The sequence below is a fragment of the Musa acuminata genome, chromosome BXJ3-11 (genome assembly GCF_036884655.1).
Source record: "Musa acuminata AAA Group cultivar baxijiao chromosome BXJ3-11, Cavendish_Baxijiao_AAA, whole genome shotgun sequence".
Taxonomy (NCBI): Eukaryota; Viridiplantae; Streptophyta; class Magnoliopsida; order Zingiberales; family Musaceae; genus Musa; species Musa acuminata.
The window spans coordinates 26412930-26436335 of NC_088359.1; the positions used below are offsets into that span (position 1 = coordinate 26412930).

Genomic DNA, 23406 nt, shown 5'->3' on the forward strand with positions numbered 1-23406 from the left:
AAGAATAATAATTAGATTTTAATTTTCATATGCAAAAGTTTTATCGATATATCGTATAAGAAAACTATAAAGGAAATTATAATTTATATTTTTTTAATTCAGTTTGAAATCCTAAATTAGACTAATCAAACTTATTTAATTGGGTAGGCCCAAAATTAGGCAACCTAAATTGGACTCATAGATTTAGGTCACACATCATCCCAATTACGCGAGTTAGAATTAGAGTTGATTGAGGTCAAATTTAATCAAAATTAGGGTTTGGTGAAATGAAAGTTAACTGAGGTCAAAATCAATTAAAAACTTAAATTTGAACCAAATTAGGTCTAAATTAGGCCATGACCATAATTCAATCAAAGAGTCAAAAATTTAGATCGGGTCAAAGACAAAATTGACTAAAAGTCAGAATTAAAATTTGATCAAAATTTAAAATAGTCAAAGTAGGGTATTGACTGAAGTCAAATTTTGGTCAAAGTTAAATTTTGACTTAAGCCAAAATTAAATAGTTATCAAAAGGGCGGAATTGAAAGAATAAATTAAAGAAGTAGCCCTAAAACATAGCCTAGGGATTTTAGTCAAAATTGATTTTGACCAATGGGTCCTCACTATGATGTGGTCCGTCCTCGTCGACGAATAGCATCACTGACTGTGGCATCCTAAATCGGTCTAGCGAAGGCCACTCCTAGTATCATTGTCGTTTGCCATCCAACCGACGCCTAATTGCGTCACTCACCATAGTGATGAATTGACTATCAAACTACGTGTCATCGTTGAAGCACCTTGCATCCGACATCGTGAAGTAACGACCTCAAGCGTTGTTGCCATTTATCCATCACACACTGTCGTGGCCCATGCAAGCTCTCATTCCTCACACGATTTCCCACTAGTCACTCATCACCAATAGCCAGCGTCCGTGGTGCACAACTTTCCTCATTGGGTCAATGACCTCATCACAGCCAACATAGCTTGCCAATCGTTGCTATCGTCATTGTATGACCTTCATACTACGATGTCCTTTTCGCATTCAATGATTGCTTAGCATCGCCTCCACCTACCTTATCGATGTCGATCCGCACTGCTCCATATGCTAGGCGATGCAATCCCTCGAGCCCCTTTTTTTTGCTCTCTCATAGTGGCTTCTCCTTCGTAAGAGCTATCATCCATCACCACACAAAAGTGTTGCTGCACGTAGCAATTCTGCTTATGCAGTGCGCAACTCAATTACCATCGCACCACTCAGCCTTATGCAACTACCGGCCTAGACTAGCCGATGGTATTATTGTATATCTTTTCGTTTGACACTCTTATCCTTTTATCATTCACAGAGTTTTTTTAGCAATGTATGATAGCATAGGTTTCCATGAAATGACTCTAATATCAATTGTTATAAATAAAAAATATTATGTAAAAATTCAATGTTAAAATTAAAATTAAGTATATAGATGTAAGATGAAAGGTGCCATACATCAAGTATCCAAACAATGCACCGTAACCTATATGTGCTATGAATCTACATAGCAAAAAAACTAGATTCGCTTTCTAATCTTTTTCTATTTTTAAGAATTACTATAAACGGTAAACTAGAGATAACGAGAAGATAAAGAGAAGATTTATAATTTCTTAATAACACAATTAAAAGGATCTCTCTCGTGAATGTTATCTTCTAAAGAATAATATCATAATTAAAAAAATTAATTAATTAATAATCATAATCAAAATTTAATCATATATATAATATATCTTATATAACTATTTAGAATTATATAATCTAATACGTCTAAAGATGACTGTGCACGAGTACATTTATAAATTATGGGTTTTAAATGTATTGTGCTACATGAATTAGAAATTAAGTCTACCTCGAACTCTTTGAATAATATAATAGATATATATTTTTAGAGTATAGAATCTCTTATGTTTATTAAAAAGAAAAAAGAATGAGTAACTTCTTGAACAACATGCTAGAATTTCTGATCATAACACGATAGGGAAAGAGGGCATTTATCTTTTGATCTTGTTGTACCTATGAATTGTGATGTAAGAAGGGATACTTGTACTTGTATCGATATAGGTAATAAATTATTTTTTCTTTCGAAAAATAAATGGTAGAGAAGTGCCATGCAACTCTTTATAGGCAAAATATTGGGAATATGATATCTGCTATTTAAAGTTGATTATTTCCATATTCATACGATTAAATTTAAATTAGCATATATATAATTTTAAAACATAGAAATTTGCATACATGTCATCACAGTTATTTTTTGTAATATTAATTAAAACTCTAATACCTTGAAGAACTCATTACAGTGATAAAGATACTATAAGAGTTTTCCGATATTAACGTGTTCTAAATAGATGTTATATATATATTTGAAGTGATGTTATATATACATGGTAATATTAAAATTTATATTTTAATGGCACATATGATATTTGGAAATTTTTAGATATATAAAAAGACAGTCTCATAAAACAAACAAGAATAATAATATGCTATGTATTATATTTTTACCAAACGTGTGGTGCATGAATTGACCCAGCAACGTTGCAACGTTGGGTTGAGTCAGGTCGTTCTGATGATCCTGATCATGCGGGAAGGAGATCTCATCAGGGCCACAGGCGTTGAAGACGTACGTGGCCTATTTTTGTCCGTTTGATCTACGAGAATCCAACGGCGCCGATGGCAACCCTGGGCTTCATTAAAGATTGCAGCAGTCCTCTTCCGTTCCCAAAACCCCTCCTCGCTCCATCGCCGAACCCGCCCTTCCTAATCTTCACCGCCGCTTTCCGTCTCTTGAGACGGTTGATTGGTTCCTCGTCGTGCCGCTCTCTTCCACGAGGTCAGATATTTTCTTCTGGATCGTTCATTATTCTTGGTCCCCAAATTCGTCGCCTCTTTTTCTTCGAACTTTTGGGGGGATTGAGATAGATGGATTTGAAGGATTTCTTTTCCTATGTATTTAATGAGATTGAGTTAAATCCCTTTGTTTGATGCAATTGATATTTTAGCATCTTGAAAGAAAAATTGATTTCTAGGGATTGTATCTTCGTTTAATCCATTTAAAACCAACATCATCTTGCTTTAGGGTTTTGTTTCGTACCTCGACGGCGTTATGTTTATCCAAATTTCTGTATTCTGTGTATTCTATTATGCGATAAAGATCAAAATTTGTGCTTGAAGCAGGATTGTTTTGCTGCGAGAGGAAGGAAGATGTATCCTTCCAAGGGGAATAATCCGTATGGGCAGCAGCCTTACGGTTCCTCACAGGCATATGGGCACATTGTGAGCTTAATTTTCATTCTGTTATTAATTGATTTAGTAGATCAAATAGAAGCATTTGCTAAACTTTTTGTTGTTGTTGCTTTTGAGTATTCTTTCGTCTTTCTTTTGCGTTTATCACCTTTTAATGTGATATCGTTGTTGCAGCCCGGTAGTGGTTATACTGGGAACCCTGTTGGTGGTTCAGATACAGATATGAACTCGTATAGAACCTATTCTTCACAAGCACCTCAATATGGAGGACCATATGCTTCTGTCTATGGTTCATCTGGTTTAAGCAATGTTCAACAGGTGCTGTCCTTGAGCCGCTTATACGATAGATTATATCTGTAAATTTTTTTCTTTTCGATCTATTGCATCTTGATAATATCTTTTTACCATTGATTCTTAGAACTGTTCTTTAAACAAAACAATCAGTATATTTTGTGAAACCTTCTACGAAGTTTAAACCTTCTTTGCAGTAGTTTTTGTGATTTGTATTATGAACCTTCTTTCACAATTTGTTCTACATTTTCTGAGAGCCTCTTATTTTGTTACTAATTTTTAAACTTCTTTTTCTGTGTTTTTGAGATTTATCACTCTTAGCAATGGACCTTTTCTGATTTGTATTTTGAACCTTCTGCTAGGTATTTTTATAATTTTTTTCGATAATTTGTTATTAAGTTGCTGATTTTGGAACACCATTTTTGCCGTGTTGTGTGTGAGAATACTTGCTTGCAAGAATATTCATGAATATACCCATTGTAGTTGTAATTTTTGACCATGGAGTAGGTTTTAATGATACTGTCTTGGCTAGATTTTAAATTACCAGTGATACTTCTAAGAAGGTCACATCATAACATATCTTTTGTGCTTGTGCATGAGTGAACGGTTGTTAAACTAATGTGGTGATCAAATCTTGACCCAAATGTCTTTTGCATGTATTCAAACATGACTGGAGAATGTCTGATCAAAAGTTTTCTTGTGTATGTGGTCTAGCATTTCATTTTCTTTATCCATCCTAACTAGTAACTAATTCTTTTCATAGAAGAAAAAGATAATGCAACTTAATACTAACAAATATGGTGTCATTTATTTTCTGTGTAGTGAAAAAAAATCTGGCAATTGCTTGCAGGCTACAAGGCGCTACAAGTGATAAAACTTGGCCCAATTGGTCATCTAACATGACACTTTTTCTTTTGCCTAAAAGCCATTGAATTGGAAGGATTGACTATTTAAATCATTTTGATTCTCCGGTTATCAATTGTAGATTGTTTGGTCTTCGTGGCAATACAAAGTTTTTCTGAATCGGTATACTTTATTCATCATTTAATATTCTGGTTATAGATACAGTGTGAATGTATTCATAATTTGATATGATATTAATGATTAATCAATATGCAAGTACCAAAATTTTTCCACCATACTAGAAATATTTAGACGTACATTTTTTTTGTGTCGAGGTTCTAAACTCTGCTTGTAGTCTTTATCAGCGTAACAGTGAATAAACCCTTTTTTGAGTGGTTCAGTCCCATTCAACTTTTTTCTTTTTGTTTAGGGTTAACCTCTCTCTCTCTCTCGGTCTCCCTCGTAATGTCTCGTTGCGCCTCCCTTGTGCTTCACAACAGCTATTGTCACTAGGCTGCTCCCCGCTGTTGTCTCACCCACCTATCGCTGGCCCCCTGCTCCCTTTTCCTCTTCTTCTTGTCCTCTCTATTTTTCCTACTCCTCTCTTTTTTCTCCATGTTCACAAGTGATTCTCTGTGCCATAACTTTGCTTATCATAATTCTTAATTGTCAAGAACTGATGTGAAAATTGCATGATTCCTACTACATAGATCTACCATGGGATGAGTCTCCAAAATGTCGTTTATTATTACTCACCAGTGCACTTTGCTTAGAAGTAATGACCCTTCTGTGTGTTGGAATAGGGATTTACTCATAACAGCATTTTTTTTTCTGCAAAATGATATATATTTCAATAGAGAGAAGTACATTTTGTTTTAGGGGACTAAGATGGTAGAGTTGACTATAATAGAATTTACATTTCTTTCTTTCTTGATATGTGTAGAATTGAAAATACTAGACATAAGATTTTTCCCATGGTAAAGCAAGATCATAGATTAGTATCCAATAAAGGTTTTGCTCATGGACTAAGGTTTCGCCTGAACTGGTATGAAATGAGCGGTATGTACTGGTCTGGGCATGAAACAATGTGTGGATTGCCTCATGAAACAGTTCTATCTGATCAATAAAAAAAAAAGAAAAAAAACTATTTCATAGGAATGCGATCCCTCTTCCCTGTACATGCACCTAGGAGCTGCTGCTACCACTCCTCTATCGTCCTCATTCCTCTTCCTTCTTTGAAATTGCATGCCCCCAAAAATTTAGATTTTGAAATTGCATGCACCTTCGCATGCATCATATTGGTCAATCTGAATTTTTTTAGACACTCGTGTCTACTTGATCTTTTTAAATCAAGTTCAGATATTTTTAATTAGATTAAGGATAAATTTAAATCAGAAGGTGAACAAAATGATTATCTATGGTGTAACAAAATCTCTCTCATTTCTATGTCGAATAGATTCCTCTCTTGATTTCCAAATAAATGTTTTTGTCTTTCCTTGAATGGTGCTTAAACTTTTTTTGAACTGGTACCTACTGACATAATCCCACCTAGAACAATATTCTCTTTCAGGGCTTTCAACCAATCAATACAATCTCGTATAGCAGTTATTGCTGAGACTTTAGCGGTTTTTTGGAAACTTTGCTTTAGATATAAAACTGAGTATTCAAAGATGCCCTCATTATTCCCAATAGGATTGCTCGATATGAGATCGCTCCTTCATCCAACGCACATCTCGCTCAGTTTGCTTGCAACAATCCGATTAATTCCCTAGGTGAAACAAATGTTACACATTTTATCTTCTAAAACAAAAACTCCCGATGTTACTACTTGCTTTATATGTCTATTAGGTAGATACTTGACTCATGTTTTGGTACTTAAATTTTCCAATAAAAAATAAATAAATATGCTAATAAAAATTAAAGTCTTAATCGATATGCATGTTTAATAATTTTTAATAATTTAATTAAAAATGGTTTTGGTTGTGGTATTGACACTAAGAAAAGAAAAGGATTAAAGAGTTTTATGATAGATTTAAAAAAGGATTATCATCCACCCTAGCCAATCAACAGGGTTTACTATGCTTAGGAGCAAGGATTTTAATTTCAAATGATAATGTCCGTATCGGGCGGTACGTATTGGTCCGCCAGCAGATCGGTATGTGGACCGCCCGCTATTGAGTGTTATCGTCGATTGGGGTTATTTCCGCCCCATTACCGCCCAAAATCGTTCTATAACGATCGATTTTGACCGTTGCTGCTCGCTACTGGATGATATTAGCCGAGGGAGAAGGAAGAAAAGGAAGAATAAAAGGAAGAACCTGGAGATTTGGCGTTGCTCTCCCTCGATGACCTGATTCGTCGTCGCCGTCCCTCGTCGGATGCCGCAGATGAGATATTGCCTCCTCGTCTGAGGCAATGAAGCCTTGGCTTTGTTTGCGACTTCTCATTCGTGCGGGGAGAAGCAGCCTCGACGACGTCGTCGAGGCTTCGCGAGGAGAAGAAATGAGGCGACGTCGCCCTTTTTTTTTATTTTTTTAACTTATATATATATATATATATATATATATATATATATATACATCGAGCGTCTGGGGTCTCGCTTATAATGTACAACGCAGAGCTGAGCTTGAAACGTTGGTACCGTACAAAATTGTGAACCTTGCTTAGGAGTCACACTCATAATGAAAGTGGTTCATGCATGGTTATCAAATTCACATCCAACATCAATCCAGTTAAAAACACATCATTGGATGAATTGGTGGGTCAATTGATCAAATTGTAAACCTAATAAGCTTGATCAATAGGAGATGGCAATGAGGATTTGCAATTGGCAGGAGGCTCAGCACTTTGTTTGCAAACTGAGGTCCATGGCAGCTGAATTGTGTGAGCCTAATTGCTGCTATGCTTGCACCTATTATATTTTTTGCTCTCGTTCTGCGTCTACCATATTGTGCTTTGGATTACTAGAATTATGTACATAAAGAGACTTCTACAAAAGCTTCATGTCATGTTTGCCATTTGAATTGTGCTGTGATTTGGTTCTAGCTGGGACCAGTATCCATGTGGCACATGGCCCAGTAACCTTTGTTAAGAAGATTGCATATAGTTAACTTTGAAAACTGCTTGGATTGTTACAACACAGTTGTTGGTATGTGATTATTTTTATGTGATTATTTTTGTAAGTATTAGTAGTCATCTTAGGATCATACTGAATGATTTTTTTTCGTAATTCATATGACTTCATCAAGGAGCAACTTAATTTAAATAATTAAGTCACTTTAATTATGCAACATATATGAGAATTTTTAAAAAGAATATACAAGAAATTACATTTAATATTTGATAATAGAAACTTCAGCAATTCGTTTTGGAAATTATATTTCATCTCAATAATTATGCTGTTAATTATATAAAGCATGTTGCAATAGAAGTTTGGATTTGTAAAGTTGGTATGCTACTTTTTATTTCATTTTTAACTCTGATTATGTTCTCAGCTCTCCATACTATGATTTTTTTAAATTTTCTATATTCCGAAAGAGACATTTCTTAGCTTCTCTTTTTTCTTATACTTGTATGAAGGAGATCCATCACTAGATTGACAATGTTGGTCAAAATAATTTAAAAGTGAAAAAGAAAATAAAATGCAAAAATAAAAAAAAAACATTTTTCCTTTTGTTTTTCTTTATTCATTGTTTAATTTTTTTTTCAAAAGTAGGAGAAACTTCAATTTTATTGGTTTATTTTACCAAGAGCATCTTTTTATATTAGTCATCTATATTTTTTGCTCCATAAAAGGTTGCTTCTTTATGATTTGGGTGACATGAGTTTGAGTGATAAAAATAATATATGTAGTTTGAACCCTCAGACACCACATTTGTCATCACAATGTTGCACTGAGCCTCTTCTTATCAATATATAGTATAATTTGAAAGTGTAGTTCATATTGTATTTATGTAGCTATCTTGCATCATGCATATATAACTTTTGAAGCATCTCTTGTGGAACAGGTTGGTGGAGTGAGTGGTAAAGAAGCAGTTCCATCCACATTGCAAGGTCGATCTGCTTACCCATCTGTGCTGGTAGAATCATCCAAGTTTTCTTCTGCAAATCTTGGTTCTAGCATGGGAATCACAACTGATGACTATGTTTCTGCTACTAATCGTGCGTACTCCCAGAAAGGAGACCAGTTTTCAGCAATAAAAAATCCTGATTATGCTCTAACAGATAGGAGGCACTATGGTGAACATCAGGGTGCTTTTGTTGGTAGGGAATTGCAGAGTGATTCTGCGAGAAGATACCTTGATTCTGTCTCCCTCGGCAGCCGTCATCAGGTTTGTCTTTTTTGATTTGTTGCTGTTCACTAAATTGTTGTTTGTGTAAATGACAGCCATCTTTGTTATTGAATTTATTTGTGAGTAACCACTTTTGAATTTTATTGTCCAGGCTGAGTTGCATGATCAGATGGACCAGGTACTGAATCAGTAGGATTTTATTCTGTTATCTTTGTATTTCTATGGAATTATTGTTGATCATCCTGCTGTTCAATTTCTCAAGGCATCACTCTTTCGACAACAGCAAATGCTGAAAGCACAATCACTGCAATCTGGTTCAGACATGAGGTACCTATGCTTATGTGCTTATAGGAGAGAATGTTGATTTTTTTTTCTGGGTTGTCATGTGCCTTTCGTAGTTTCAAGTTTCAACTATTATATGTGGGCATGAATTATATTCTACATAGAAAATAATTGTTCTGATATGCCACTCTTGTCCGCCCACAACCTTTTATGTTATTGTTGATGGCAATGAATGCATCTCCATTCACTGCTTTGTTTGTAGTGAATATTATTGAATCCTATTGCACTGAGTAGAACATACATTTCTGGCAGACAAGATGAATACTTTGCAGCAAGGACTGTGCCTAGTCATCATGGTTCACAAGAAATTAGCTCATATGGTGCAAGGACGGATGCTGATCCACGTGGATTAAGTGTTTATGGTGCTACTTCTTACGGTGGACAAGTTGCAGCTTCCATTTTAGGGGGAGCTCCGAGGAGAAATGTTGATGACCTCATGTATGTTCAGGGGTCATCAAATGCTGCTTATGGGGTGGGTTTGCCTCCTGGTCGGGATTACGCTGCAGGAAAGGGTATTCTTGGTCCACCACACGAGTCTAACTATCAAGCGAATGTCTTGTCTCGTACCCATCCAACCCTTGGAGTCTCCATGGTGGATGAAAGAAATGATGATCGAAATGCCTACCGCCGAGAGCTTGAGATAAGAGAGGAAGAACGCCGTAGAGAACTGATGCGGGAGAGAGAGAAAGAACGAGAAAGGGACAGGGAACGTGAAAGGGAACGCGAAAGGGAACGTGAAAGGGAACGCGAAAGGGAACGCCTTCGGGAACGGCGGGACAAGGAGAGAGAACGAGACCGCAAGCATGGACCTGACTCAAGGCGAGAACGGACACCTCCAAGAACTACTAGAGATCGTCGAGGCTCTTCTTTGATAAAGGACGAGAAGGCTGTACGTCGAGTCACACCGCGTCGGGTCTCGCCACATCGAGAGGCTGTGCATAGGTGGACCTTCATGATATTTTTATGCCCTGCTGTAGCTATAAACAGTTTGCTGCTGCTCTATGGTTGCAGCTTTCTCAACTAACTTGTTTGTTGTTTGGTACTGAAGGCATCGTTCACCTGTTAAAGAAAAAAAGAGAGAATACATCTGCAAGGTAAAAAAAAAAATCATGAACTGTGTTCATTTCTGATGTAGGTTGAGCAACCATGACAATGTGATGCCAAGTTGGCCAGATAACTTTTGTTCTATCAGCAGTTCAGGAAATCTCTTAGCTACCGTAACCCTATATGCATATAAACCTAACATTGACAATCTGGTTCCTTCATTTTCTAGCCTAGTTCTCATCTTTTGCTTCTTGCTTGGACTTTATTTTTTTTTTCAAGTTGCTGGAGTCTCTATTCATTGTGTTCTTTGTGCTTGTTCCAGCAATTCTTCCTTTGGTTGACTCATTAGCTTGTGCAAACTTACCAAACACCGCCAGTGCATAAATAGCAATATTGCAGTGATTTTTGTATGATGTATAATTGAGATTTGAATTTTTTTTTCTTCTCTGCTCTTATAAAGAAAATCACCTGGATTATTTTTTTAATAAAATTGCTGGGATGGATATGTTTATATTATGTAATATTTGAAGTGGCCTTGGCAGGTTTATCCTTTCTGCTTGGTGGACGTTGAAAGGGATTACTTGTCTTTGAGCAAGAGATATCCTAGGCTCGCTATAGCTCCAGATTTCTCAAAGGTTCAACATGCATCCTACATTGTTTTTTGAATAAATTAAGACACATCAATTCTTTTATTAGTTGCATACAAATGCTGCAATTATATTCTTTTTACAGGCAATTGTGAACTGGCCGAGAGAAACCTTGAATCTTTCACTTTATACTCCTGTCAGGTACTTGTATATTCATATTTCTGCCATTTGGTTATTTGAGTTGCTTTTTCTAAATCTGTTTGTTCTATTTATGTATATAAATGAACTTTTGATAGGATACATCTGTGTTTTTGATGTGTTAATTTCCTCTTGCAGCTTTGAGCATGATTTCTTAGATGTAGAAGATAAAAGTGAAGAAAAAGGGTCAGTTTTATTGGATGAACCACTGAAGCCCAAGGGTGTGAAAACTCTTTGGAACACAAAGGTAGATCTGAATACTTGTTTGCAAAATCATTTTCGTCATTTGTTATACATGTGTAAATTTTATCATATACTAATACCTTTTTATCTGTTACTCATTTTGTCTCTGTGCATTGATTGGTTGCTGCTTTTATGCATATTCAAGCATACTAATTAACGAGGACTAATATTAAAAAAGCAAATGTTTACTTCTTCATGACTTGCTAATTCTTATATTTGTGCTCATGCTATGCTTGTCAGTTATCTTGCAAAATTTCTTGTAGAATTCTATCTAAATGCCGCTAGCAGACCCCTCTTAAAACTTAGATGTTTTCTGTTGTGTAAAATGTATGTTGGTTGAGTTAATTTGCATTTTTCTGTTGGTAATATGCATTCTTGAAATTCAGTACTTTTAATTTTTGTACGAGCATTGTTATAAAACTGCTCTCAGTTTGACAATGTTGTCAAAAGATATGTTCCAACTATGCTCAAAGTGTGGTTGCATTATGTTGTTGTTGGATCTTTTGAACTAAAAATTTCATGCTGGGCCTGTTCTCTTTTGCTAAGCTGAAGTTCTTTCCTTATCAGGTTATTTTGATGAGTGGAATTAGTTGTGAAGCTCTGAACGAGTTGTGCTTGGAGAAAGACACTGATGAGAGGATTGTTCACTTCAACAACATCCTTAAATTTGCAGTTCTGAAGAAGGATCGTTCTTTTCTGGCAATTGGAGGCCCATCACATGTGACTTTAGATGGGGATCCTCAAGTTAATGATTCTTCTTTAATTCAGACAGCTATTAGGTGTGGTACTTTTGTATTGATACATTATGTACATTTCCTGTTGTTTGCAGAGGGTATTTTTGTAGGACATATTTACAATTTGCTATTGTATTAGAGCCTGAAATAAGAAATGCTCTTCTTCTTGGACAGACATGTCAAGCATGCAACTCAACTCGACCTACATAAATGCCTTCATTGGAATCGTTTTCTTGAGGTATAGTTTACAGTTATGTCTCACCCGAACTTTGAAGTATTTGTTTTTTTGTTTTATTTTCCATGGGGCATGTCTGATGAAAGTTACAGTTCTAGAAATTATCTTGTAATTCTTAAATTCATTTTTTTATCACAAGCCAACATCTGATAGACTTCACAAATTTATGACTGTGTTTGTTCTTTTAAATATTAGTATTCATCTATAGACTCAAAAGAATCTTGTTGCTTGGATTCACTTTTGTTTGTCTTTATGAATGGCTAGTTTTGATTGCACTGAACATTTCATATTTATGATGTTGCATTATATTTTGGTGACATTGCTGCATCTGCACTGCTTTCTGGCTGTACAGCTCTGAGCTGTGTTTCTTCACTTGCAATGTTATTTATGTAATGTGCTTTGGTCATATTACATTCAGGCTATCTATGAAAGTCGTTGATTATGCTTTTGTTAGCTTCTGATGGATCATATATACATTAAAGTTGTTTACTTATATATTTCTTCGGCTGTAATTAATATTTTTTTACTCTTAAAAAACATCCTTTAAAAAATCTTGTCTACATTCTTATGGTATCAATAATCATAACGAGCATCCTTGTCAATTGTTATCTTAGGGTATGACCTTGTATTCAAAATTCATTTATAACTATTCTTGATATTCATGTTTTGTTCTGAAGCCTGATTTAAATAATTTTATCAACATCAAAACGAACTATGCTTGATCTCAAGTTTCCTTGTTTAGTCTTTATATGATAATGTTAATGAATCTCTTAAACATCTACTTGGAAGTTCTTTTAGTCAAGAGAAGGTCAGTCTTATCCAATGGTATTCTCCATGTTTCTGCCTATAACAATGAACAACCTTTATTATATGGCACTTTTTAATTAAATATAACACCTAGTTCTTGGAATCTCTTATGCCATATACTTAATTTGAAAAAAGATAGCATCATTATTTAATTTGATTCTTCTTCTTCCTTGTAATGCACCTTTCTAAATTACTATTTGTGTTGTTTTTATCTCTCTTGATCCACTTTGTGGTGCATGTGACTTTTGTAAGGGCTTTATCTGTTGTCCATATTTGTCCAAAACATAGTCAACATAGATGACTATTGCTGACATGAAGTTACTCTTGTATTAAGTTTTTAGAAGGATGGCAAGATGTATTGGAACATTAACCATTTCTTTTAGACGGACATTAGGTTGGTTTAAGGTTTAGGTTTTAGGGTTTATTTTGAATTTGCCCAACACGTCAAACATAGTGAGAACCATATTGTGTTTCAGATGCTAATAAAAGAAAGGGCAAAATCAGTGCATAAGGTTCCTGCCAATGCAGGGCTTAGAGAGGATTAAGTTATGCAGCCTTACCTCTGTACATAGAAAGATTTTTTTCAGCCAGGTCTCAGAATAGCAAAACCTGTAAGACAATGATTACAACTTACAATCTATGATATCATCAGAGTAATTAATGTTTCTATTTGAGGAATGGCCTAAAATGCAACATGAACATTCTGGAGGAAAAAAATGGCTTTTGGGTACAGGATAACTAACAATAAGGTTTGAATTGGATGTTCTAAAATATGGATAACTACCCTGGTACAAGTGGTATAATTAGAGAATTGGAAAAAATAAAAAAATTCAATGTATAGAGCAGGAAACCATAAGGCAGAAAAATTATAGTGCACATAGAAGGCTCACCGTAAAAATGAATCACAATAACATTAAGCTGCAGTTTCCAACAGCCGTTAGTTGTTTCTGGTTATCGAGCTCTATTTATAAGTCAAATCAAGGACCTTCAAACATTCTTTATTCCAACTAACATGGTCTTTTTAGACTCCCTTTCTGATTGAACTCCTCTTTGCATTATTGTATTGCCACGTTCACTAACCAGTGGACTGATAGGTATCCTTTCTTTTTGTCCACACCACATTCATTTTTTACATGAGTATTACTACCTGAATGCATCAATATAAAAAAAATAACAAACAAAGAATTACCAGGTCCAAGCGGAAGTGATGACCTTATAAAAATACACGAAGCATATTAGTTGTGGATTGGGTAGTTTTTTTTGCAATGAATATAACTTTATATTACTTTGTATAGCAGGTGCAGGTAATCAACTGATCTAGTGACATTAGCATGTTCAATCAAAAATATAAAAATACAGCTGATTTTGATGAGTGAAAGTTGACATGGATCAAGAAATATAAAATATTATTTAGTTGAAACATTTATTACTCTACTTACATCGCAGACTGTAAAGGATAATTGTTGTACAGGTGAGCATCCTACTGTAGCTCTTCCCCGATGGTTATTAATTATAGAATCATTATTGATCTTTCAAGAGTAAAGATTATGCATTAGTTTCTAGGATTGTATTTTGATAAGATTTTTAACTGACTCCATACTGAAACATGGATTACTTGCTTGCATTCTAGAATGTAATAAGGATTTTAATTTCGAATGATATTGCTCATACTGGTTGTGATAATACAGGTGAGCACCCTACTATAGCTCTTCTCCGATGGTTACTAATTATAGAATCATTATTGATCTTTCAAGAGTAAAGATTATACATTAGTTTCTAGGATTGTATTTTGATAAGATTTTTAACCAACTCCATACATGGATTACTTGCTTGCATCATAGAATGTAACAAATATATCACTGTAGCACTGTAGCACTGCTACAGTGTAATACTGTAGTACTGTAGCGGTACCGGACGGTCTGCGTACCGGTATGCTGTCGGACTGGTATGTACCGCCCGTACCAGGTGGTACCATTCGGTACTGAATACCATGGTTCTAAGGTTGTGTCAGTGATTTCAATAGGCGCTCGGGCGCTCGCCTAGGCGCTCGGGCGAGGCGAGGCGAGGCCCGAGCGCCTCGCTTCATGTCCAGGCGCCTCACTTCAAAGAGGCGCCGCCTAGGCGCTCGCCCGAGCCCAGGCGTCGGGCGCTTCGGGCGAGCGCCTGGGTTAAACCAGGCGACCGAACCAGATTTTTAGGTCTGGTTCGATTGTTAGTTGGTTCAATCGAACCAACTAAACCGATATACCCCCAACCCTAACCCTTACCCAACCCTAACCTGCCGCCGCTACCGTTGCCGATCCCGATCCCGATCGCGATCTCGCTGCTCGTCGCTCCTGCTCCCGCTACCGCTGCTCGCCGCTGTCGCTGCTCGCGCCTCCCGCGAGCCTTCCCGCTACTCGCGCCTCCCGCGAGCCTTCCCGTTGCTCGCGCCTCTCTCGAGCCCTCCCGCTGCTCGCGCCTCCCGCGAGCCCTCTCGCTGCTCGCGCCTCCCGCGAGCCCTCTCGCTGCTCGCGCCTCCTGCGAGCCCTCCCGCAAGCCTTCCCGCTGCTCGCGCCTCCCTCGAGCCCTCCCGCTGCTCGCGCCTCCCGCGAGCCCTCTCGCTGCTCGTGCCTTCCGCTCCCTTTCCCTTTCCCGCTGTCGCTGCCGTCGCTCGCCGCTGCTGTTGCCGCCGCTCGCCGCTGTTGCTGCCGCCGCTCGCCGCTGCTTCCTCGATGATTAATTTTTTGTTAATAGATTAATAATATATTATTTTGATTTTAATGTTGTTAATTTTTATTTATTTGAAATTATTAATTATATTATATATTTTTATATTTTAGCGCCTCGCTTCGCTCGGGCGAGCGCCTGGGCGAGCGCCTAGCGCCTCGGGCGTTTGTGGACCTTGGTGCCTTTTGGCGCCTAGCGCTTTTTAAATCACTGGGTTGTGTTATGATAAAATTTTAACTGGCTCCAATTGGTTGATGTAATGGATCTTTGGAGAAAATGACAATGAGAAGTGTTGCAAACGGAGCATGTTGGGTATTAAAAGGGAGAGGCTAGGGAAGGGGAAGTAAGCTTTGTATCCTCTTGATTGAATCTGTAATTTGAATTTGTTAGGAACTTTACAAATAAAAGTTGGGGTTCTCAGTGCTTGTCTGGCACAAACCACTTGTAATTTCTCGGCAATTATCCAAATTTGATTTTTAATACTGGATTGATTAAATGCCATTATATTAACGATGTTAGGCCTCATGATAAGAAATGATGAATCCTTTGACCTGCATGAATTATATATTTATAAAAGTCAGATTAATAGATTGACTGCTGGATGTTGGTAATCAAGAGCAAGGATTAAAATGTCAGTTCATTAGCAGTACAACTGGCTGCCAGACTGGCAAACACCAATACATTTTGACTGGTCAAGCAGGTTTTTTATTACTTGATTAAAAATCTTTTGTTTCTTGTGTTGCTTGTACACCATGTGCTTATGTTACTTTATGATTTCTTGATCAGTGATAATTAAGTTCGTTCTCTAAATACTTCTAGATTTTGCTAGAGTTTCAGTGGCTGTGTTTTTCATTCAACAGTCTGATGTAGTTGTTGAGACCCTATTATTTTTCTCATTGTTGTTATTGTGCAAAATTTTTATTTATTTTGGATTCGGTGACACCAGTTATTTGTGCTTATAAAATAAATCGGGGTTGACATAGGATGTGACATTTGAGACCTCATGTTAATACCTCCTTTATGGTTGGTATAACCGGTCAAAGCATCAAGTGGTACATGGATGTACTGATGTCGGGATGATCAGTGTACTAGACTGAATTGAACTTGAATGCTTTATTCCAAGCAGTTAAAAGTTGAACTTAGTTTAAAATTATGCATATATACTGCCTTAACCCTTCAACGATATGTGATTTTAGTTAGTTAGCTTTGGTGTTTGGTAGCATTAGATAGTTCTTCACAAGTCCTTAGATGATGGTCATGGCTAAGGGATAGTAAAGAGAACTGAAGACGGTAGGAAGAAGTGGACTTCATATCGAGCTATTTTTGTGGTGATCAGCACCAATTGGGTACTGGTCAATATTCTGTTGGGGTAGCCAATTTGGAACTGGTATTGTACCAGAACTGAAGCTTCAAAACTTGGTGGGTTGGTGTTTTATATTGGTTGAAAATTTATGAGATGGTATGTCATTTTGTTGTAAAATTAAAGGGACGGATTTGTCCTTATTTGCAAAATGCAATTCATTTCACAATTTTTGATTACTTTTGGTCTATTTTTCCTGTAAATCCTAGATGTCGGTGCCAATGGTAAAAAAATACTTATGTAAATGAGACAATATAGTAGGAAGAAAAAAAATATAATCCAAATGCCTAATCTTACCTGAAGTCCTGAAGTGAGAATTATATTACAATAGGTAACATGAAAACACTAAGAACTTCTTATTTGTTGCATGAAGACTAGTCTCTATATTAAATTGTCTTCTTTCTTGGTATCACCTGGCTTCTCGTGCTCACTCTTGTGATTATGTTTTCATGTTATCTGAAATATAATTTGGTGTTTATCTAGATGGCATCTATATCTGTCGTTGCTGTCTTGTTTGGCTGCTTTAGCTTCCCCATAGAAGTTAATATGCTTGCTTCATTGCTTGTGTTTCTTTTTTTATTTTGAATCTTTTGGGCATTTTAGTTTCTCAATTTCATCATTAATCTTCCTGGTATTCCTCAAATTTTTTATTATGCTTTATTTCTCTACTGGACAATCTTTTGCCTATCTCTTTTGGTTGTTGCCTTGCATTTTCAATTTTTTTTAACTATTGAATCAACAATACAATTCCAGTGTTACATAGCTTGGTTAGTTTCAGATGACACCTTTGGGCCTCAAGAATGTACATTGATTTTGTCATACTTGTTGCAATTTATTGATTTTACTAATCTATTATGTCCTCTTCAATTTAATAATTTTCTTTTAGCAATTGCAAATAATATTGCATCCACTAATGCCCAGGGAGTTAGATGAGTATATCTTGGAGATTGGTATAGTATTCACTTTTCATTTACTTTACAAGAACCATATGTTCCTTTTTAGAGTGTCCTACTCTGTCATGCTTCTTCATTTACAGTTCTGGCTATTTACTGATGCTATTATGCTCGTTGGAGCTGTGTGACCATATATGAGACATCATTAGCTTTAGTGTTGCTTGTAAGTCCTTGTAAGATCTGACCAAATAATTTTTTGTGATACATTACGTTCATAATCTATTCTATGCCGCTCCCTTCTGGGGGACATGATAGGATGACAGTTCTTTTATTGCTTCCGTGAAATCTGACTTTTGGCATGCTGACTTTCTATAATTTGGTCAGATGCACTATAATAGAGTTGGCAAAGATGGACTCTTCAGCCATAAGGAAGTCACTGTATTATTTGTACCAAACTTATCAGAATGCCTTCCATCATTGGATCTATGGCAAAGCCAGTGGTTGGCGCACAAGAAGGAGACAACAGAGAGGGAACGACAACTGGCTTTGAAGCAGGAGAAGGTTTCTTTTCGTATTCATTGCTGTCCCAATCTTTTTTGTATTTTTGCTATCTATGTATGAATTTATTTAATTGAAACCCATTACTCTTTTTTTTTGTTCTAGAAATCTGGAGAAAAGAAGGAAGCTGATAAAGGTATATCAAGATTCCTTTTACTTCTGCCTGCTCCTTCCCAAGAGCTTTCTCTTCTGCTGCAACTGTTTGATGCTTATGATTGTTATCACATTCTCAGGGGATAATAGTCTTGGTAAAACTGTAAATGATAGTCCTGACAAAAGTCTGAAGGGTGAAGACTACTTGGTTAAAGATGATATGGGTGACATTAAGACCAATTATCAGACTAAGGATGAAGTTGATGGTTCCAAAAAGGTTGTGGCTGAAGACGAAGGAAAAGGGCCTATCTTAGATGACAAACAGACAGAACATAAGGATGATGCACTTGTGGTTGGAGAAAGCAAAACCAATGAAAAGTTGCTTAATGATGAGGGTTCTCTTGAGTTGGGGACTGAGATAAAAAAAACTACCAAAAAGAAAATTGTTAAGAAGGTGGTTAAAGGAAAGACTGTTGCTAAGAAGGTAATTGCGACAACTGTGCAGGACACATGTGCTAAGCAAGATGAGAAAATGGATATGTCAGATGATAAAACAGAATATAAAGATGGAAATGCTAGCCAAGAAGGTGAGAATTTAGGTGATCCACTGAATCCTAAAACTTCTGCGGAAAAGAAAATTGTCACAAAAGTAGCCGTCAGCACGTCTCCCCAAAAGGAAGAGACAACTAATTCTTCTGAATTTCAAACTGATATGAAGCTTGATGATGAGTCAGTTCCTAAAGAAGAAGCCAAGAAAGAGCAGGGCGGAGACGCCATTGTGCAGGATTCTGAGATCAAGACAACTGGAAAAAAGAAGGTCATTAGAAGAGTGATTAAACGAAAAGTTCCTGCAACAAAAGTGAAGGATGCAAATTCAAGTAAAGATGCTGAAGAAACCAAAGTAAAAGAAGTAAAGGACCATTCTGAAAAGAAGGAATTGGATGTGGCTGAGGGTATTTTTTCTGAAAATAAGATAATGGAGGAATCTAATGCACCTTCTGTTGAGAAGGTAGACTTGAATGAAAAAACAGTGACAAATGAGAAGCTAGATAAAAAGGAGACTTGCACAGTTGATAGCCATTCCACTGTAGAGAAAGGAGGCTCAAAGTGCAGCAATGATTCTGAGGACACAATGCAAAAGGAATCTAAGGAAGGTGGTGAAGATGGCAAGAAAGAGAGGAAAAAAGATGAAAAAGAGAAAAGTAAAGGTGCTAAGCATGAGCCTAACCCAAAGTCTCATAAAGAAAAGGAAAAAGGGGGCTCCAGAGAACATCCTATGCATCCTGGATTGATTCTTCAAACCCATCGGGTCAAGGGATCTAAAGTATGTTAAATCACCAAAATATCTTATTTTAAGTTCTCAGAATTCTTCTGCAAACTTGCTTCAGTTTGACATTTTGGATCACTTTCTGCAGCTTCGCTCGATGTCCCTCTCATTGGGTGGTCTTTTGGATTATAATGACAAAGACACTGAAGAATGTACATTTGAGGTTTGTTCACTGTGAAATAGCATTTTTCAGTTTGCTAGTGTCTTTGTAAACATGACTGCATTTGCATATGGCTGTATTGTGGCCAACTGGAAGGAGTATTGCCAAGCTATTACCTTCCAGAGATTAAAATTGCATATATACCATATCAAGGATTACTGTTTTCTTGAACGTGGTGTGTGCCTTTTCTTTATCATGATAGGTACCATGCTGGACCATTGGCTTGTCCATTTACCAACCAGTACAGGTCAAAAATTGGCATGTTCCTGTGTTGGTACCCTTGGCATGGTTCAGCATGGTGTAAAATGTTTCTGCATGGCTTATTTGCTGACTTGTCAACTTGTGCCACTTGGCATAACTGTTCTTGTATCGAACTGAAGTATGTGTGGTATGTTCCCTTTTCTCTTGTATATATGCCTTTCCAGAGCTGTCTTGTCTTGCACAAGTTTGTCAATATGCCCTCGATATGCTTTTTTTTCCATGTTTTTCTGTATTTGTGTGGTGTAATTTTGTCTTAGCCATCTCTGATAATGTGTTCATGCAGCTTTCGTTGTTTGCTGAGTCGTTTAATGAAATGCTTCAGTTTGAGATGGGCTGCCGCCTCTTGTCCTTTCTTGAGGTATAAGTTTGGATTCTCCATTATCATTAACACCCATACATGTTGTCTTGATACACCATCTAATACGTGTTTCCTTGATATTTAGAAATTGCGTGAAAGATATGTTGTCAAAAGAAATAATCGGAAAAGACAAAGGGATGATAAATCTGAGAAGGGTACTGTAAAGGAAAAATCGCCTGTGAAACGTCCGAAAACCAGTGATGCTTCCCAAGTTAGTAAATCTACGAGACCTGAAAAGGAGGATACATCTAGCAAGATTAGTGATGAAGACATGAGTGTGATTAGTGAATCTGTGAAATTAGAAAAGGAAGGTGGATCTGACAGAACTAATGATGAACATAAGGGCGGAGATGATACTGCAGCTGGTTTGGGTGAAATTAAAATGGAAGAGAAGACAGTGGATGACGATATGGTGGATGATGATGAAGATCCAGAGGAAATTATAGAAGAGGAAGCAGATGATGATGCTGGTTCAAACAGAGTTGGGGAGGCAAGTGTTAATATACAAGTGATTTCTGTTTATTATTGACTTTATATGTTGCTCAATCCAAGTTCTTGATGTTCTATCTTTTGTCCTTTGAATAAATTTGTAATATTTTGGTGATTGTGACTGAACTTAGGTAGTTACTTAAATCGTATACATGCTTTGCAAAGGTCTATTCTTCATAATAGAGAGTGACAAGTACACGGCTTTAATCGCAACTTGTGTGTTTTTTCTATGTTATGATCCATATTTCTCTCTTTGGATAACTTGTTATATATTAATATATTTGAACTTTGTTAGTTTTTTAATCATGAACTAACATGCATAGTATTTTTTTATGCAAGAAGAGTAGGAAAAAGACTGATTATTAATTAAGTCATATATCTATCTGAGCATTTATATGGGTAGATGGTATGTCCCGACTATACTGAAGTAGTTGCTCTTCTGTTAATGCTTCTCATTAGTATTATTGTACTTTTTGTATAGTTGTGGTGATTGTCTTCAACAAATAAATTTCAGTTTCGATGTTCTAGAGCTTGTTATTTGCTCTACTTTCATTGACCCATAAAGTACTCAGTAGCATTCTTGATAACATTTCTAGGCCATAAAGTCTACTTCATCTTCAATTTTTTGATGGTCATTTCTTGGATCACCATGGTGCCTTTAATTAATTACATGACTTCTTGCTTATTCAATGACATTTTATTATAGTTTTTTTTATCAGTGATACCTACTAAAAGTAATGCAGAAAAAATCAACTAACAGAAGTATGTTGGGCTACTTTAGTGTTAATAGATATTCTCTGCTAAGTGACTGTGTGCTTCCTGTAGTCTTTATAATTAGGTTCGTTGCCCGTATAATATTTTTTGTTAATTTTTGTTTTAATAAGACCTCTATAATTTCATATTCTTTGACCTTTATAATTTTATATTTTTCACTGCATTCGTTCAACTCTTCTGGCAACAAAAGTTGAAGGTGCTTTTACCTAAAATTTTTAACCAGTATTTTCAGATACTTTGTAACTGTCACAAGAATGCTAAATTATCTCAAGTTGTGTGATTATCTATTTCTTCCACTAGTTTTTTCAGGTGACATAGTCAGAATTAATCATGTCGAATTTTGAGCTTTTCTATAATTTTCATAAACTTCTGTGTAGGATGCGAAGGCAGATACAACAGAGGCTGAGCCAGAAATAGCTATGTCAAAAGATGATGAATCCAAGCCTACGAGTGAGAGTGGTACTGATAAAGTTGCGATGGTCAATGAAAAGTCTGACAAGGAGGAAGATAAGCAGATTGCCGAAGAGAAGAAAGATTCTACAAAAGACGAGAAAGATTCAGTAGAGGATGAAAACAAAGATTCTTCAAAAGATGTGAATGAAGTCCATGTAAAAGATGCAGTTGTGGATAAGCAGCTGTTGCAGGTGATTTGTTGTTTCATTTTTTGAGGTCTGGTTTTTTTTGGGGGGGGGGGGGGGCAAGCATTACTTGTGCAGATTATGCTATAATGTGCTCCTTCATTTGCAGGCTTTCAGGTTTTTTGACCAAAACAGAGTGGGTTATATCAAGGTAATATCACGGTGATCTCTTCCATTTCTTACCAATATGCTACGTAGCTTCTTTGTGCCGCTGTGTTAAAATTTTATTTTTCAGGTTCAAGATTTAAGGTGTATTCTTCACAACTTGGGTAAATTCTTATCACACAGAGATGTCAAGGTCAGCCCAGTGTTCTGTTTTATCCTTTTTTGTTGTTATTAGTGACAGGTCCTTCTTCTCATTTGATCACTTGCATAACATTGAGGTTGAATGTAATTTTTCCCTACCCTTGTGTGCCAGGAATTGGCTCAAAGTGCTCTGTTGGAAAGCAATTCAGCAAGAGATGATCGCATCTTTTACAAGAAGCTTGTTAGGCTGACATTTGCAGATCGCTGAAACAGGAACCAACTCATCATGAGAACTGAGACATCATCACACATTAAAGTTGCTTTTGAGATATGTTGTTTTGTAGTTTCAGTTGTGCTGGGAATCTTGCTCTGAATTATATGGTTCTGCAAATTGATTTCTTCCAGTGATTGTTTTAAAATCTTGTTAGACAGTTGGAAGTTTTGATTACCTCATAATGTTATGATTATAATTGAATTGGATTCTTGTATACGGTGGTGATGATTTCCAAACATATGATGCACACAAGTCCCCCTTTTCATTTAATTTTAATTCAATTGGAGAATATAAAATAGTTTGTAAGTGTGTCTTGATCATTAACTAAAATGACTACTTATACAACCGAGTTGCATCAAATCTAATTTTATAGTTTTAACTGCAACCTCTAATTGCA

General features: G+C 36.4%; 1 protein-coding gene across 3 annotated transcripts; it reads left to right on the top strand.

Moving 5' to 3' along the window:
- Positions 1 to 2701: 2701 nt before the first annotated feature.
- Positions 2702 to 23223, top strand: LOC135583735 (protein SHORT ROOT IN SALT MEDIUM 1-like). Of its 3 annotated transcripts, XM_009385653.3 has the most exons (24): positions 2702 to 2840; positions 3185 to 3283; positions 3428 to 3571; positions 8395 to 8466; positions 8563 to 8718; positions 8831 to 8857; positions 8942 to 9006; positions 9274 to 9963; positions 10070 to 10115; positions 10608 to 10700; positions 10798 to 10853; positions 10989 to 11097; positions 11661 to 11872; positions 12002 to 12065; positions 18216 to 18392; positions 18495 to 18525; positions 18623 to 19806; positions 19898 to 19972; positions 20514 to 20588; positions 20674 to 21078; positions 22229 to 22495; positions 22599 to 22640; positions 22725 to 22787; positions 22908 to 23223. In XM_009385653.3, exons 2-24 carry the CDS (start codon positions 3212 to 3214, stop codon positions 23001 to 23003), a joined length of 4221 nt encoding a protein of 1406 aa, XP_009383928.2. In that variant the 5' UTR covers positions 2702 to 2840; positions 3185 to 3211; the 3' UTR covers positions 23004 to 23223. The 3 variants fall into 3 exon arrangements, with proteins under 3 accessions (XP_009383928.2, XP_065030164.1, XP_065030165.1); XM_065174092.1 differs by having other exon boundaries at positions 8395 to 8718; XM_065174093.1 differs by having other exon boundaries at positions 2762 to 2840; positions 3182 to 3283; positions 8395 to 8718.
- The last annotated feature ends 183 nt before the right edge of the window (positions 23224 to 23406 follow it).

Coding starts and splice junctions, on each gene's coding strand:
- LOC135583735 (XM_065174092.1), top strand. CDS start 3,212: ATGTATCCTTCCAAGGGGAATAATCCGTATGGGCAGCAGCCTTACGGT. Junction 8,719..8,830: donor CCCTCGGCAGCCGTCATCAG/GTTTGTCTTTTT, acceptor TTTATTGTCCAG/GCTGAGTTGCATGATCAGAT. Junction 11,098..11,660: donor AAACTCTTTGGAACACAAAG/GTAGATCTGAAT, acceptor TTTCCTTATCAG/GTTATTTTGATGAGTGGAAT.